Consider the following 19,309-nt stretch of genomic DNA (forward strand, 5'->3'; position numbering starts at 1 on the left):
GAAGGGAATACATGAATATATATGTGCATATTTGGTTTTATGCATCAAATATCTTTAGAAGGGGACACAAGAAAAAAGAAATTGGTTGTATACAAAAGAACTGGCAATATGGGTGGGAGATTTTTCACAATATATTCTTTTATACATTTAGAGTTTTCTTTTTCTTTTTATTTGTTCTAATTAGTTATCCATGACAGTGGAATGCATTTTGACACATTGTACACAAATGGAGCACAACTCCTTTCTCTGGGTGTACATGGTGCAGTCACACCAGTCGTGTAATCATACATGTGTATAGGGTAATAATGTCCATCTCATTCCACTGTCCTTCACATCCCAACATCCTCTCCCCTACCCTCACTCCCCTCTGCAAAATCCAAAGTTTAGAGTTTCAATATGAATATATTACTACTAAAAATAAGTACTTTGAAATTTTGAAGATCCTGACATCAGAATATTATGCTTAGGACATTGCTTTGGATAGTGCTTCTATTGTCACTCACTGCCATAAAGGCAGTTGTGGTGTATCAATTTGGTAGGGCTTCCATAACAAATACCACAGTCTAGGGGTACAAAACTACAGAAATTTATTTCCTCACAATTCTAGAGACTGTAAATTCATGACCAAAATGTTAGCAAGGTTGGTTTCTTTCTAAGGCCTCTACCTTCAGCTTATAGATGGCCAATTTCTCCTTTTGTGTTCATAGGGTCTTTCCTCCATCTTTGTCTTTGTCTTATTTGCCTTTTCTCATAGTAACACCAGTCATGTAGAATTAGGGTACACCTTAATGACTATTTAACCTAATTACCTCTTGAAAGGCCCTGTCTTCAAATATAGTCACATTCTGAGGTGGTACTGAGGATTAGGGTTTCAACAATGAATGGAACATGGTAGGGGCACACTTCAGCCAATAAATAGTTTAAAGCTCTGAACTAGAGACAGATTCCCTGGCTCTATCACTTAGTAAGTCTGAGCTTAATTGATCTGTGCCTCAGTTTCTTCATCTGTAATACTGGGTAATAATAATATCTACTTCACAGTGTTATTACAAGGTCTAAAAGATTTGTCATATATCTCTGACTAGGAATTAGCTTAGGATCACAGAATAGTGATAGAATAGTATGGCTGTTGATCAGCAGATTTGACTATCAACTTACTGCTCCTATCAGTGCCAGGGGAACATATCTCACTTATAGTGGAGGACATCCACTGACCTCCATCAGTGTGATCTCAGTATTGGGAAAACCAGACATGTAGAACCATAAATCTGTTCAGTATACCATTGTTACTGCACAAAATGGTCTGTAGTCTTAGAACCAACATTTGAGGGCTAGATTGTTGTATTCTAATTTGAGCCAAAATTGCAAAGCTCAGTAGTCCAGCATACTGTATCTTTGACAGAGTCTGAAATAGCTTTGGTTGCTACCTTATACCATTTGGCATATATGTCATTTAATGTTTTCTAAGATAGATTAGTTAGGTATTTTGAAATAAAGTTCCCCCATTCTCTGCTTCTTACTCCTGTTAACAAAACTAGGCAGGGTACAGTCCCCTTCTTCTGCACTGTAAACCTAGGAACTTAATGTATCCTAAAATAACACATTTTCAGGAAAATTATAAGAAAGTCTACAAGTCCCTAATAAATACTCCAGGATTGGAAACAGGGAACTGTATTCTGAGTTTTAAGTTCCTAGTTACTGGAGTTTAGCCTCTAGAACTCATCACTACTTAGGCTGCTAGATTTCTATATAGTCTCAGGAAGATGTCTAGCCATAAAATGGAGGAACCAGCACTGAGGTCCGCAAGTGTATCTTCCTCTTCTGTTTAAGATAAATTTGTGCTATACCTCTACAGAACTCAACCATGAATTAGGACTGTTCATATCATAAATACAAACCCCCAAAAATAGTATAGGACAATTATGGAAATATAATTTGTTTAAATTCTTTTAGTCTCTTTGCTAAGTTGAAAGATATTTATTTGCAGATGTGGAATTCAGTGGGAAAGATGTCTTCAGAAAGTTCATTAAGAGCAGCAATATTTGTCTATATTTGGTGAGACTGGCTAAATATTTCTCCCTTCTAGCTAAAAATTATTTTCTGTGATCTTAAGGATAATTGTTTAAAAAAAAATCCTAGTAAGATTCAAGAATTATCTAGGTTCTCAAATTTTCTACCACATGACCAAATTTGGATTATGTGGGTAAACTGGATAGTGCAGACATGAAACCTAGCTTTGTACTAGACTAGATTGTGAATTTAATTCACATGCTCACATATTGTCCATATAAACAAAACAACAGAATACAATTAATTCTCAATCACAGGGAGTGGGAGATTTAGGGCATAAAGTATTTATGAATTAATGGAGAAGTAAAACAGGACTTTTGCATAGTTCTGATCTTCAGCCAGTAAGTGGTCTAGCATTTCTATATAGAATGATCTTGGGCACAACCATTTTGTAAAAATTTTTATAAAAGCTGCTATTTGCATGGTAAGCATAGAAATTTTACTTAGATTGTATTTTTATTTTTGGTGGCTTAGAGGATTGGTATTGTCAGTTTATAGAGGGGAGTGCTAAAACTCTTCTAAGTTAGTCCCTTCTGGCTCCAGATTACATTGAAGAAGGTAGAGTAATTTAGAGACAAGAAGGAATAATGAAGGAGTTTACAAATGATTTAGACCTGCCTAGGGAAGGAATAAATATTTGAAATGTTGTCTATGGAACTGTACTTCAGCTTACACATTTATGAGTTAACTTTTCACTTGCTTTTGAGTGTAAACATTTCTTAGAAAAATACGTTCCTTAAAAACAAATTTTATTATCAAAAAATACTCAATGTTATTAATGTATTAAACTTTAATTCTTCCTTTGCAGTAGTTTGCTTATTACTGAAGAATCAGCTAATAAATACTGTATGGTGTGGCAATTAGAAAGCTGTAAAAGCTCTTTGAACTCATCTTTTCGTACAGGTAAAGAGTAATTGCTATCAAATGGCAAGTAGAAAGTTTAGGTAAAAATGTACAATGAATGGAAATCTAGATATAGTTTTCCTTTAAGTATTGCTTAACATAAAGTATATAACTTAGCACAAAGCTAAAATATCCATATTTGTATCAAAAAGTTTATTGTGCTGGCTGGGCTGGAAGTTGAGGCAGGAGGATCATAAGTTCAAAAACAGTCTCAGCAAAAATGAGGCACTTAGCAACTCAGTGAGACTTTCTCTAAATAAAATACAAAATAGAGCTGGGGATGTGGCTCAGTGGTTGAGTGCCCCTGAGTTCAATCCCTGATACGCACCCCCCAAAAAAGAAAGTTTTTTATGCTAAATGGCAAGGTCTGTAGTGGCAGGAAGCAGACCCTGGGACAGAGGTGGAGGAGTAGAGTGGACTACAAGGGTGGTATTACAAAGGGTGGTATATACAAAGGTATAAAAAGGTATGAGGAAACTTGGGAGGGTTAGAGATATGTTCATTATCTTGATTATGGTAATGAATTCATGAGTGCATACATATGTCAAAAGTTATCAAAATTTTTACTAAATATATGTAGTTTGATAATTATCAATAATAACTCAGTAAAGTTCCTAATATTCATCTCAGGATTATTTTAGGAATTATTTAAGAATTATGCATATAAAGCACAGTGTCAGATTTGTTTAGTAACTAGTAATTACTATTATTAATATTAGTACTCATATTATTATTAATACTATCATTATAAAAATTCAGAATTCATAATCCTAATTTTGAATGGATGCACCTTTGATAGAGTCTGAGATAGCAGACAGTAATATTAGGTAGTTGTGCTACTTGGGTCCTCCATATTATGATTTCTTCTATTTAAGCTAAAAAGTAATGAAGTAGTAACCTCTGTACAACAGTATCTAAGATGAAATTTATCATAAAATCTGAATAAATGTGCCTTGTTTAGGCTCATTAAAATGAAATAGAATTTCTGACTTATAAAATCTTATGTTCTTCAAAATATTATCAAATATATTAATTTAGTAATTGAAAATGGTCAAAATATGGTTCCTTCTTCTGCTCTATATCCAAAGGTTGAAATAAATCTTTTATGTGACTTCTATTGTTAAAGAAATGTATACTTTTACAAATATTAACATCTTGAAGACAAAATACCAGATAACTTCAAGTTTCACTTTGTTCTAATGAAAATATATTTCATAAAGAAATCCAATGTGGGGATTGGGGATGGGCTTAGTGGTAGAGCACTTGCCTAGCATGTGTGAGGCACTAGGTTCAATTCTCAGGACCACATAAAAATGAATAAATAAAGGTGTTGTGTCCATCTACAACTAAAAAAATTTTTTAAAAAGGAAATCCAATGTGGTTCTATTTATTGTGTTTTTTTTTCTTTTTTCTTTTCCCTATAAACTGTTTCCTTGTTTTTTTTTCCAAGCACTAAGAATTCAAGAGCCCAACAGTCAATATTCAATTACAGATTTGAAAAAGATATTTTCTATTAAAGAAGAAAGCCTTGTGATTAATTCTGTAAAGGCAGAATGGTGGAAACCAACAAGACTAAATCTAATAATGGCAGAAACTTTGAAACATCTAAATACATATTTATGTCATGATGATTCATCTAATGATACTAAAATGGAGATATTTTTGCCTAAAAAAGTGCTTCAATTGGAATGTAAGTACATAATAATAAATATAACTTGTGTGAGCATTTTCACAATGAAAAAAGTTAGATAACTGGGTTTCTTCTCAGTGATTATGAAAATAAAACCAAATTCTAGCATTCATTATTGGCTTTAGCTGTGCCAGAATTTTTGGCTTCCCTGGACTTTACTTTCTCAAAACAAAAAAAGAAAGAAAGAAAGAAATTTGGCTAGCGGATCCTAAAATCCAATTCTGTCCTAAAATTCTAGAGACTGTTTTTAAATTTCTAGTCATTTTCAATTGATGTTATTTCCTTTTATAAATAATTATTAGTATAGTTTATATTTATATCAGTATTTTGCATTAACTATTTTTGACCTGAGAGCTAAACTTCTAGTAATCTCTTTTCAACAACAACAACAACAACAAACTGAGTCTGGGGCTCAGTCAGGAGTTCAGTGATATGCAGTGCACCTGTTTAGAACATATGAAGTCCTGGATTCAATCCTCATACTGGTAAAAGAAATCTCCCTTAGTGTATACTAATTTAGTATTTTTTTACTTATACAATTTAAGAAGTCTAATATATTTTGCATGTTGTTTTGCTAGTTTGGTTCTATGAATGCCATTATAGTAAACAGAACATATTTAACATGAATTATACCTTTTTGAAATATATATTATTATTTTAAAATGAGTTTGTGCAGTAACTATCTTTCTAAAGATTATGATTTAAGCCCTTGCCATTTACTTCACTCATTCACATTATTTAGTTGACTCTAGAGGCATTTCAGTTTTTTTCAAATCAACCTTATAGGGTATAATTTATATATAATAAACTGCACCTATTTTAATTGTACAGTTTGATGCATTTTGACAAGTGTAAATACCTGCAGAGCTACACCACAATTAAGACATAACAGAAGGGCTGGGGATATACCTCAGTTGGTAGTGTGGTTGCCTCACATGCACAAGGCCTTGGGCTCAATCCCCAGCACCACACACACACACACACAAAGATTCAGCAGAATATTTCCATTACCAAAAGTTCCCTTATGTCCTTTTTCAGTCATTCTCCCTCCATATCACTCTTCTCTACCACCCACCTTCACCCCTGAGTTTTGGAACACCCTCGTCTACTTCTGTCACTGTTAGTTTCCCCTATTGTAGAATTTCTTTTATAGAATCATATAGTATGAACTATTTTGTGCCTGAATTCTTTCACTCAACATAACACATTTTGAGATTCATCCATGCTATGTACATCTCTAGTTCATTTTTTTATTGAATTTTTTATTATTTAGATGTACAAAGATTATCTCCAGTCTTTCTTTCCCAGTTTTTTATTATTTTATTATTGAAAATAAAACTGAATATTCTTGTACAAGTTTTTGTGGGCATGCTATACATGTTATCATTTCTCATGAGTGAATGTCTAGAATTAGAATTATTGAATCTGGAGGTAGATGTGTTTAATTTTATAAGAAACTATTAAATTATTTTCTGAAGTGATTTTGCCATTGTACCAGCAATATGTGAGAGTTCTAGTTACTCTGTATCCTATCAACACTAATTGGTATGTTGTAGTAGTTCATTGTGATTTTAATTTGTATTTCCCTAATGACTAATGATGGGGATAGTCTTTTTACATGTTCATTGGCCTTTATTTATCTTCTTTAAGAAATCGGACTTTATTGTGATATAATTCCCATGCCATACAATTAATCCATTTAAAGTATACCACTCAGTGACTTTTAGTATAATCACAGAGGTATACAATCATCACTAGAGACTATTTGAGAACACTTTATTACCCTAAAAAGAAACCCCATCTGTTAGCAGTCACTCCCCATTTTGCCTAGTGGTAGAACTATTATTTCTTCTCTCACTATAGATTTGTCTTTTCTGGACATTTTGGATATAGTCCTTTGTCAGTTATACATATGTTGCAAGTATTTTTTTACAGTCTGTGGTTTGCTTTGTACCTAAATTTTGGCAATTGTTAACTCCAAAGGTGTGACTCATAATAAGCCTATTAGCAATAGGACTTTTCTGGAAATCTTTCTTTGCCTGGCAACCCAGCTCCTATAGAAAGAAAAAGAGGTGTTAAATTTCTATCTTTTTATATTTTCATTTATTTAGACCAAAATTGATTTTTAAAACAGTAAACAAATACTCCTAAGGATCAAATTATGTTTAAAGAAACTACAACTAAATGGTATCCAATACCCTAACAGAATACTCATTTAAGTATGAAAGTTATTTGGGTTTTTTATTTTCTGTTTTCAGCACAGCTAGAACATAAAGACTGTCCCTCATCAACTGTACTTAGTAATGAGAAATCTATAAATGATCATATGTTGCTGCTACAAAAGAGCCCATCCCTGACAAAAGAAGTACCAGCTCTTTTGTGTTTGTCTGATGAATGTGTATCTGTTGAAAGACCAAAAAAGGAAGATCAGGAACTACTTGATAAAACAAGCCAAAAGAAGGAAAACAAAGATCATGTTGAACATGACTGCATAGTGCCATCCACTGAATCATCTTCCTCTTCAAGAATTAAAATAGCTTCTTTTGAACATGGTAAAAAGCGGGAGAATGATTTGGACCTTTTGAGTGACTTTATTATGCTGCGAAATAAATACAAAACTTGCACCTCAAAGACTGAAGTCACAGACCATGATAAAAAAGATGGTAGGCAATTTAGCAATATTTTGGCATAGCTTTGATAGGTGTAAAGACAAAGTACATAATTTATTATAAAAGACAAAGAAATAAAGTTGTTTTAGATAAAATTATATTTTTCACAGTCAAAGAAAATACCATTGATGATACTTGTATGTGGAGATGGATATGGGTATATAATAATAAATATAGATTTAGATATAGATGTACATATATATTTCCAAAAAAATTTAAAAGTTACATTTGAATTTGTAACAAAAGTCACTATCTGGAAAACTTGCTTTCTACAACTGGGCCATACAAGTTCATAGTATTTCTAACTTATATTGATCATTCTGCCATTCTTTATTCGCTATTAGCTGACAGCCCTATCTCAATATTTTAACTTATATTTTAATGTGTATTTAAGGACTTTTTCCCCATTTAATTGCTTACTACACTTTCTACTGTTATCAACAAGTTTCTGTTTGAGTTGTCATTGTCTTGTTTCCCACTTATAACCACATCAAAGGTAATGAAATGTGTCAAATCTTTTCACTTTGGGTTTAAATAAATATATATATATATATTTATTTCTTAATAGTGGCACTTATTATATATTAATAAATATATATATATTTAGTTCTTAATATCACAGTGATTACATATACTTTTCCAAAAGATGTGTTGGCCTTTTGTAGCTCTTCTTAGAATTGTATTACTTTGTCAGTCAGTGCATTTTTATGGTGAAAAAAACTTGTAAAAATGCAGAATAGAATTTAAATATTTCAGAATTTTGTGATCCTTTATGTTTATATATATTCACCTTAAAGTTCCCTTTTATGTAATAGTTTGACCATCTTAAACTTACCTTGCTAGGTGATAATTCTACATGTAACTGAGATTATTCTAAGCAATGTTTATACTATAATTCAAGCATAACTTCTACATAGAAGGAGGAGCAAAATATAAAGAATTATGTTATAGATATGATTAAAATAAGAATCATTTAAAATATTTATTTTCATAATTCTTAATGTTTTCAGAGTCTACTTATATTTGTTAAAAAAGGAATTCACTCCAAAATTAACACTGACATCCTTGTCTGGTTGTCATACTTAATAGGTTGTAATAGGATGTATTAGCAACATAAATGAGAAAAAGTAGCAAGAAAAGAAAAAAGGATAAAAAAATATTTTCTTATAAAAATAGCCATTAATTTACTAAAAAATTAAAGGAACATTAGTTGGAAATGCTTCTGTACTCTGATGCTTTCTCAATTAGTGGTATGTTCCTGGCCACTTTACTTTTTTATACATTTTCCCCAGAGTGTGTAGAAATAATAAGCTAAACGGTAAATTTGAAAAAAGTGAATAAATTGGGCATAAGCTTGTGGGAATGAATGTCACAGGGAAATGATGTAGAATGGCATGAGCCTTTTATGTGTCAGGAACTGTACTTGGTGTTTAATCTTTATAACAGTATTTAAAATAGGTATATTTGTCCATATAAACACATGAGGAAACAAAGCTCACATCAGAACTGATGATGAAATACTGATTTGATGACAACATTCTTCCCAATTTTATCATCTATCTTCTTATCCAGCACAGTGTTGTCATAGCCTTATTGATCTGATGAGTTTGTTCAATTTAATACTGATATATTGCAGTGAAGAAGTTTAGCAATTATGAGCATATTTTAGAAAGTGTTAAAGCTGAATTAAAGCATTAAGTTTCTCCTGAACAATGTAATATTAATATTTTTGTTAGAATTTCAAGATAAAGAAGAATATTCTTTGACTCTTCAAGAACAGAGTCCAGTTATTTCCACTAAAAAAATGCCTGAGAAAAGGGGAGTGGATGATGTCCTTGAGGTTCAAGCATCAGGTATGCTACTTTTATTTTTTATTTTTATTTTTTTTTTATTTTTTTATTTTTATTTATTTTTTTTATTATTGTATACAAATGGAATACATGTTTCTCTATTTGTACATAGAGTCAAGGCATACCATTTGTGTAATCATATGTTTACATAGGGCAATGATGTTTGATTATTTTTTCCCTTCCCCCCCCCGCCCCTCCCACCCCTCTTTTCCCTCTATACAGTCCTTCTTTCCTTCATTCTTACCGCTCTCCTTATCCCTAACCCTAAACCTAACCCTAAACCTAATGCTAACCCCTCCCACCCCCCATTATATGTCCTCATCCGCTTATCAGCGAGATCATTTGTCCTTTGGTTTTTTGAGATTAGCTTATCTCACTTAGCATGATATTCTCCAATTTCGACCATTTGCCTGCAAATGCCATAATTTTATCATTCTTCATTGCGGAGTAATATTCCATTGTATATATATGCCACAGTTTCTTTATCCATTCATCAACTGAAGGGCATCTAGGTTGGTTCCACAATCTGGCTATGGTGAATTGAGCAGCAATGAACATTGATGTGGCTGTATCTCTGTAGTATGCTGATTTTAAGTCCTTTGGGTATAGGCCAAGGAGTGGGATAGCTTGGTCAAATGGTGTTTCCATTCCAAGCTTTCTGAAGAATCTCCACACTGCTTTCCAGAGTGGCTGCACTAATTTGCAACCCCACCAGCAATGTATGAGTGTTCCTTTTTCACCACATCATCCCCAACACCTATTGTTACTTGTGTTCTTGATAATCGCCATTCTAATTGGGGTGAGATGAAATCTTAGGGTAGTTTTGATTTGCATTTCCCTTATTACTAGGGATGTTGAACATTTTTTCATATATCTGTTGATTACTTGTACATCATCTTCTGTGAAGTGTCTGTTCATCTCCTTAGCCCATTTGTTGATTGGATTATTTGTATTCTTCGTGTAGAGTTTTTTGAGCTCTTTATAGATTCTGGAAATCAGCGCTCTATCTGAAGTATGGTTGGCAAAGATATTCTCCCACTCTGTAGGCTCTCTCTTCACATTGCTGATAGTTTCCTTTGCTGAGAGAAAGCTTTTTAGTTTGAATCTATCCCAGTTGTTGATTCTTGCTTTTATTTCTTGTGCTATTGGAGTCCTGTTGAGGAAGTCTGATCCTAAGCCAACAAGTTGAAGATTTGGACCTACTTTTTCTTCTATAAGATGCAGGGTCTCTGGTCTGATTCCAAGGTCCTTGATCCATTTTGAGTTGAGTTTTGTGTAGGGTGAGAGATAGGGGTTTAATTTCATTCTATTGCATATGGTTTTCCAGTTTTCCCAGCACCATTTGTTGAAGAGGCTATCTTTTCTCCATTGCATATTTTTGGAACCTTTGTCTAGTATGAGAAAATTGTATTTATTTGGGTTTGTGTCCATGTCCTCTATTCTGTACCATTGATCTACCTGTCTATTTTGGTACCAATACCATGCCGTTTTTGTTACTATTGCTTTGTAGTAGAGTTGAAGATCTGGTATTGCAATACCCCCTGCTTCGCTCTTGCTACTGAGGATTGCTTTAGCTATTCTAGGTTTTCCATTCTTCCAGATGAATTTCATAATTGCTTGCTCTATTTCTGCAAGGTACATCATTGGGATTTTAATTGGAATTGCATTAAATCTGTATAGCACTTTTGGTAGTATGGCCATTTTGACAATATTAATTCTGCCTATCCAGGAACATGGGAGATCTTTCCATCTTCTAAGGTTTTCTTTAATTTCTTTCTTTAGTGTTCTGTAGTTCTCATTGTAGAGGTCTTTCACCTCTTTTGTAAGATTGATTCCCAAGTATTTTATTTTTTTGATGCTATTGTGAAAGGGGTATTTTCCTAATTTCTCTTTCTGAAGATTCATCACTTATGTATAAAAATGCATTAGATTTATGAGCATTGATCTTGTAACCTGCTACTTTACTGAATTCACTTATGAGTTCTAAAAGTTTTCTGGTGGAATTTCCAGGTTCCTCTAAATATATAATCATGTCATCAGCGAACAGGGATAGTTTGAGTTCTTCTTTTCCTATTCGTATCCCTTTAATTCCTTTGGTTTGTCTAATTGTTCTGGCTAGAGTCTCAAGGACGATGTTGAATAGAAGTGGTGAAAGAGGGCATCCCTGCCTTGTTCCAGTTTTTAGGGGGAACGCTTTCAGTTTTTCACCATTAAGAATGATATTGGCCATGGGCTTAGCGTAGATGGCCTTTATAATGTTAAGGAATGTTCCCACTACCCCAATTTTTTCTAGTGTTTTGAGCATGAAGGGATGCTGTATTTTATCGAATGCTTTTTCTGCATCTATTGAAATAATCATGTGGTTCTTAACTTTAAGTCTGTTGATATGGTGAATGACATTTATTGATTTCCGAATATTGAACCAACCTTGCATCCCTGGGATAAAACCCGCTTGATCGTGGTGCACTATCTTTTTAATATATATCTGTATGCGATTTGCTAAAATTTTGTTGAGAATTTTTGCGTCGATGTTCATTAAGGATATTGGTCTGAAATTTTCTTTCCTCGATGTGTCTCTGTCTGGTTTAGGTATCAGGGTAATATTGGCTTCATAGAATGAGTTTGGTAGGGTTCCCTCCTCTTCTATTTCATGGAATACTTTGAGGAGTATTGGAATGAGCTCTTCTTTAAAGGTTTTGTAGAACTCGGCTGAGAACCCATTTGGTCCTGGACTTTTCTTTGTTGGTAGGCTTTTGATGACCTCTTCTATTTCATTGCTTGAAATTGGTTTATTTAAGTTGTGTATGTCCTCCTCGTTCAGTTTAGGTAATTCATATGTCTCTAGAAATTTGTTGATGTCTTCGAGGTTTCTGTTTTGTTGGAGTATAGATTTTCAAAATAGCTTCTAATTATGTTTTGTATTTCAGTCGTGTCTGTTGTGATGTTTCCTTGTTCATTCCGAATTTTAGTAATTTGAGTTTTCTCCCTCTTTCTCTTTGTTAGTGTGGCTAAGGGTTTATCAATTTTATTTATTTTTTCAAAGAACCAACTATTTATTTTGTTAATTTTCCAATTGTTTCTTTTGTTTCGATTTCGTTGATTTTGGCTCTGATTTTAACTATTTCCTGTCTTCTACTACTTTTGGTATTGGTCTGCTCTTCTTTTTCTAGCGCTTTGAGCTGTAGTGTTAAGTCGTTTATTTGTTGATTTCTACTTCTTTTTTGAATGCGCCCCATGAAATAAATCTTCCTCTAAGTACTGCTTTCATAGTGTCCCAGAGATTTTGATATGATGTGTCTTTGTTCTCGTTTACTTCTAAGAATTTTTTTATTTCCCTCCTGATGTCTTCTGTTATCCATTCATCATATAATAGTGTATTATTTAATCTCCATGTATTGGAGAAGTTTCTGTTTTTTATTCTGTCATTTATTTCTAATTTCAATCCATTATGATCTGATAGAGTACAAGGTAGTATCTCTATCTTCTTGTATTTGCTAACAGTAGCTTTGTGGTATAAAATATGGTCTATTTTAGAGAAGGATCCATGTGCTGCTGAGAAGAAAGTGTATTCGTTCTTTGTTGGATTGTATATTCTATATATGTCCATTAAGTCCAAATTGTTGATTGTGTTGTTGAGATCTATAGTTTCTTTATTCAATTTTTGTTTGGACGATCTATCCAGTGGTGAGAGAGGTGTGTTAAAATCGCCTAGTATTACTGTGTTGTGGTCTATTTGATTTCTGGAATTGAGAAGGATTTGTTTGACGTACGTGGATGAGCCAATGTTCGGGGCATAGATATTTATGATTGTTATGTCTTGCTGATTTATGCTTCCCTTAAGCAGCATGTAATGTCCTTCTTTATCCCTTCTGACTAGTTTTGGTTTGAAGTCCACATTATCTGAAATGAGGATGGATACTCCAGCTTTTTTGCTGTGTCCGTGTGCATGGTATGTTTTTCCCCATCCTTTCACCTTTAGTCTATGGGTGTCTCTTTCTATGAGATGAGTCTCTTGCAGGCAGCATATTGTTGGATTTTTCTTTTAAATCCAATCTGCCAGTCTATGTCTTTTGATTGATGAGTTCAGGTCATTAACATTCAGGGTTATTATTGTGATACGATTTGTATTCCCAGTCAATTGACTCATATTTGTTTTTGACATGATTTGGTTTCTCCTTTATTTGGCTATTCCTTTAGGCTAGCGCCTCCTGTTGCTGATTTGCATCGTAGTTTTTCATCTCTTCCTCATGGAATATTTTGCTGAGAATGTTCTGTAATGCTGGTTTTCTTTTTGTAAATTCCTTTAGCTTTTGTTTATCATGGAAGGATCTTATTTCATCATCAAACTTGAAGGTAAGTTTTGCTGGGTATAAGATTCTTGGTTGGCATCCGTTTTCTTTCAGGGCTTGGTATATGTTGTTCCAGGCCCTTCTAGCTTTTAGGGTCTGGATTGAAAAATCTGCTGATATTCTTATTGGTTTCCCTCTGAATGTAATTTGATTCTTTTCTCTCACGGCCTTTAAAATTCTGTCTTTATTTTGTATGTTAGGTATTTTCATTATAATGTGCCTTGGTGTGGGTCTGTTGTAATTTTGTATGTTTGGAGTTCTATAAGCCTCTTGTACTTGGTTTTCCATTTGATTCTTCAGATTTGGGAAATTTTCTGATATTATTTCATTGAATAGATTGTTCATTCCTTTGGTTTGTTTCTCTAAGCCTTCCTCAATCCCAAAAATTCTTAAATTTGGCCTTTTCATGATATCCCATAATTCTTGTAGATTCTGTTCATAATTTCTTACCATCTTCTCTGTTTGGCCAACTTTGTTTTCAAGATTAAATAATTTGTCTTCAATGTCTGAGGTTCTGTCTTCCAGGTGTTCTATCCTATTGGTTATGCTTTCTATGGAGTTTTTAACTTGGTTTATTGTTTCCTTCATTTCAAGTATTTCAGTTTGTTTGTTTTTTTTTCAGTATCTCTAACTCTTTATTGAAATGATCTCTTGCTTCCTGTATTTGGTCTTTTAACTGTTGATTGGTGCGATCATTTAATGCCTGCATTTGCTCTTTCATCTCCTCCTTCAATGCCTGCATTTGCTCTTTCATCTCCTCATTTGCTTCCCTGATGGTTTTAATTATGTACATTCTGAACTCCCTTTCTGACATTTCTTCTGCTGTGCTGTCATTGGTTTTTTTTTTTTTTAATTATTTATTTATTTTTTTTATTATTGTACACAAATGGGATACATGTTGTTTCTCTATTTGTACATGGCGTAAAGGCATACCATTTGTGTAATCATAAATTTACATAGGGTAATGTTTGATGCATTCTGTTATTTTTTTCCCTTACCCCCACCCCTCCCACCCCTCTTTTCTCTCTATACAGTCCTTCCTTCCTCCATTCTTAGCCCCCCTCCCTAAACCTAACTCTAAACCTAATACTAACTCTTCCCACCCCACATTATGTGTCCTCATCCACTTATTAGCAATATCATTCTTCCTTTGGTTTTTTGACATTGGCTTCTCTCACTTAGCATGATATTCTCCAGTTTCATCCATTTGCCTGCAAATGCCATAATTTTATCATTCTTTATGGCAGAGTAATATTCCATTGTACATATATATCACATTTTCTTTATCCATTCATCAATTGAAGGACATCTAGGTTGGTTCCACAATCTGGCTATTGTGAACTGAGCAGCTATGAACATTGATGTGGCTGTATGTCTGTAGTATGCTGATTTTAAATCCTTTGGGTATAGGCCAAGGAGTGGGATAGCTGGGTCAAATGGTGGTTCCATTCCAAGTTTTCTAAGGAGTCTCCATACTGCTTTCCAGAGTGGCTGCACTAATTTGCAGCCCCACCAGCAATGTATGAGTGTACCTTTCTCCCCACATCCTCGCCAACACCTGTTGTTGCTTGTATTCTTGATAATGCCATTCTAATTGGGGTGAGATGGAATCTTAGGGTGGTTTTGATTTGCATTTCTCTTATTACTAGAGATGTTGAACATTTTTCCATATGTTTGTTGATTGCTTATAGATCTTCTTCTGTGAAGTGTCTATTCATTTCCTTAGCCCATTTGTCGATTGGATTACTTGCATTCTTGGTGTAGAGTTTTTTTAGTTCTTTATAGATTCTGGAGATTAGCGCTCTATCTGAAGTATGATTGGCAAAGATTTTCTCCCACTCTGTAGGCTCTTTTTTCGCATTGCTGATAGTTTCCTTTGCTGAGAGAAAGCTTTTTAGTTTGAATCTATCCCAGTTATTAATTCTTGCTTTTATTTCTTGTGCTATTGGAGTCCTGTTGAGGAAGTCTTGTCCTAAACCGACATGTTGAAGCTCTGGACTTACTTTTTCTTCTATAAGATGCAAGGTCTCTGGTCTGATTCCAAGGTCCTTAATCCATTTTGAGTTTAGTTTCATGCATGGTGAGAGATATGGGTTTAGTTTCATTCTGTTGCATATGGATTTCCAATTCTCCCAGCACCATTTGTTGAAGAGGCTATCTTTTCTCCATTGCATATTTTTGGCCCCTTTGTCTAGTATGAGAAAATTGTATTTATTTGGGTTTGTGTCCGTGTCCTCTATTCTGTACCATTGATCCACCTTTCTATTTTGGTACCAGTACCATGCCGTTTTTGTTACTATTGCTTTGTAGTAGAGTTGAAGATCTGGTATTGCGATACCCCCTGCTTCACTCTTTCTGCCAAGGATTGCTTTAGCTATTCTGGGTTTTTTATTCTTCCAGATGAATTTCATAATTGCTTGCTCTATTTCTGCAAGGTACATCATTGGGATTTTAATTGGAATTGCATTAAATCTGTATAGCACTTTTGGTAGTATGGCCATTTTGACAATATTAATTCTGCCTATCCAAGAACATGGGAGATCTTTCCATCTTCTAAGGTTTTCTTTAATTTCTTTCTTTAGTGTTCTGTAGTTCTCATTGTGGAGGTCTTTCACCTCTTTTGTGAGATTGATTCCCAAGTATTTTATTTTTTTTGAAACTATTGTGAATGGGGTAGTTTTCCTAATTTCTCTTTCTGAAGATTCATCGCTTATGTATAGAAATGCCTTAGATTTATGTGCATTGATCTTATATCCCGCTACTTTACTGAATTCACTTATGAGATCTAACAGTTTTCTGGTGGAATTTCCTGGTTCCTCTAAGTATACAATCATATCATCAGCAAATAGGCATAGTTTGAGTTCTTCTTTTCCTATTCGTATCCCTTTAATTTCTTTGGTCTGTCTAATTGCTCTGGCTAGAGTTTCAAGGACGATATTGAATAGAAGTGGTGAAAGAGGGCATCCCTGCCTTGTTCCAGTTTTTAGAGGGAATGCTTTCAGTTTTTCACCATTTAGAATAATATTAGCCATGGGCTTAGCGTAGATGGCCTTTACAATGTTAAGGAATGTTCCCACTATCCCTATTTTTTCTAGTGTTTTGAGCATGAAGGGATGCTGTATTTTATCAAATGCTTTTTCTGCATCTATCGAAATAATCATGTGATTCTTGACTTTTAAGTCTATTGATATGGTGAATTACATTTATTGATTTCCTGATGTTGAACCAACCTTGCATCCCTGGGTTGAAACCCACTTGATCATGGTGCACTATCTTTTTATTATGTTTTTGTATACGATTTGCTAAAATTTTGTTGAGAATTTTTGTGTCAATGTTCATTAAGGATATTGGTCTGAAATTTTCTTTCCTCGATGTGTCTCTGTCTGGTTTAGGTATCAGGGTAATATTGGCTTCATAGAATGAGTTTGGGAGGGTTCCCTCCTCTTCTATTTTATGGAATACTTTGAGAAGTATTGGAATGAGCTCTTCTTTAAAAGTTTTGTAGAACTCGGCTCAGAACCCATCTGGTCGTGGACTTTTCTTTGTTGGTAGGCTTTTGATGACTTCTTCTATTTCATTACTTGAAATTGGTCTATTTAAATTGTGTATGTCCTCCTCCTTTAGTTTAGGCAATTCATATGTCTCTAGAAACCTGTTGATGTCTTCGAGGTTTTCTGTTTTGTTGGAGTATAGATTTTCAAAATAGCTTCTAATTATGTTTTGTATTTCAGTCGTGTCTGTTGTGATATTTCCTTGTTCATTCCGAATTTTAGTGATTTGGGTTTTCTCTCGTCTTCTCTTTGTTAGTGTGGCTAAAGGTTTATCAATTTTGTTTATTTTTTCGAAGAACCAACTATTTATTTTGTCAATTTTTTGTATTGTTTCTTTTGTTTCAATTTCGTTGATTTCAGCTCTGAGTTTGACTATTCCTGTCTTCTACTTCTTTTGGTTTTGGTCTGTTCTTCTTTTCTAGGGCTTTGAGCTATAGTGTTAGGTCGTTTATTTTTTGAGTTTTACTTCTTTTATTAAATGCGCTCCATGAAATAAATCTTCCTCTAAGTACTGCTTTCATAGTGTCCCAGAGATTTTGATATGATGTTTCTTTGTTCTCGTTTACCTCTAAGAATTTTTTAATTTCCTTCCTAATATCTTCTGTTATCCTTTCATCATATAATAGCATATTGTTTAATCTCCAGGTGTTGGAGTAGTTTCTGTTTTTTACTCTTTCATTAATTTGTAACTTCAATCCATTATGATCTGATAGAATACAAGGTAGTGTGTCTATCTTCTTGTATTTGCTGACATTAGCTTTGTGGCATAATATATGATCTATTTTAGAGAAGGATCCATGTGCTGCTGAGAAGAAAGTGTATTCGCTCTTGGTTGGATAGTATATTCTATAAATGTCTGTTAAGTCTAAATTATTGATTGTGTTATTGTTATTGAGAAGGATTTGTTTAACATACATGGATGAGCCACTGTTTGGGGCATAGATGTTTATGATTGTTATATCTTGCTGATTTATGCTTCCCTTAAGCAGTATGAAACGTCCTTCCTTATCCCTTCTGACTGACATTGGCTTGAAGTCCACATTATCTGAAATGAGGATGGATACTCCAGCTTTTTTGCTGAGTCCATGTGCATGGTATGTTTTTCCCCATCCTTTCACCTTTAGTCTATGGGTATCTCTTTCTATGAGGTGAGTCTCTTGCAGGCAACATATTGTTGGATCTTTCTTTTTAATCCAATCCGCCAGTCTATGTCTTTTGATTGATGAATTCAGGCCATTAACATTCAGGGTTATTATTGAGATATGATTTGTATTCCCGGTCATTTGGTTCATATTTAAAATTTTATTTATTTATTTATTTATTTTTTGACACATCTTGGTTCCTCCTTTATTTTATAGTTCCTTTAGGATAATTCCTCCCTTTGCTGATTTGCTTCTTTATTTTTTATTTCTTCCTCATGAAATATTTTGCCGAGAATGTTCTGTAATGCTGGCTTTCTTTTTGTAAATTCTTTTAGCTTTTGTTTATCATGGAAAGATTTTATTTCATCGTGAAATTTGAAGGTAAGCTTTGCTGGGTATGAGATTCTTGGTTGGCATCCATTTTCTTTCAGGGCTTGGTAAATGTTGTTCCAGGCCCTTCTAGCTTTTAGGGTCTGGATTGAAAAATCTGCTGATATCCGTATTGGTTTCCCCCTGAATGTAATTTGGTTCTTTTCTCTCACAGTCTTTAAAATTCTGTCTTTATTTTGTATGTTAGGTATTTTCATTATAATGTGCCTTGGTGTGGGTCTGTTGTAATTTTGTGTATTTGGAGTCCTATAAGCCTCTTGAACTTGGTTTTCCATTTGATTCTTCAGATTTGGGAAATTTTCCGATATTATTTCATTGAATAGATTGTTCATTCCTTTGGTTTGTTTCTCTAAGCCTTCCTCAATCCCAATAATTCTCAAATTTGGCCTTTTCATGATATCCCATAGTTCTTGCAGATTCTGTTCATGATTTCTTACCATCTTCTCTGTTTGTTCAACTTTGTTTTCAAGGTTAAATATTTTGTCTTCAATATCTGAAGTTCTGTCTTCCAGGTGTTCTATCCTATTGGTTATGCTTTCTATGGAGTTCTTAATTTGGTTTATTGTTTCCTTCATTTCAAGGATTTCTGTTTGTTTTTTTTTTCAATATCTCTAACTCTTTATTGAAATGATCTTTTGCTTCCTGAATTTGCTCTGTTAACTGTCGATTGGTGCGATCATTCAATGCCTGCATTT

The 19,309-nt window shown here is 33.8% G+C and overlaps 1 protein-coding gene across 1 annotated transcript in view; it reads left to right on the top strand.

The window, feature by feature from the left end:
* The window catches only part of Shoc1 (shortage in chiasmata 1), a 121,120-nt gene that overhangs the window by 66,795 nt on the left and 35,016 nt on the right, over positions 1–19,309 (top strand). Inside the window, exons 10-13 of the mRNA XM_047525047.1 lie at positions 2,879–2,973; positions 4,424–4,663; positions 6,922–7,326; positions 9,069–9,185. Of these exons, the coding sequence (XP_047381003.1) occupies positions 2,879–2,973; positions 4,424–4,663; positions 6,922–7,326; positions 9,069–9,185 (857 nt within the window). The remainder of the gene's footprint in view (positions 1–2,878; positions 2,974–4,423; positions 4,664–6,921; positions 7,327–9,068; positions 9,186–19,309) is intronic.

The sequence above is a fragment of the Sciurus carolinensis genome, chromosome 14 (assembly GCF_902686445.1).
Source record: "Sciurus carolinensis chromosome 14, mSciCar1.2, whole genome shotgun sequence".
NCBI classification, from domain to species: Eukaryota; Metazoa; Chordata; class Mammalia; order Rodentia; family Sciuridae; genus Sciurus; species Sciurus carolinensis.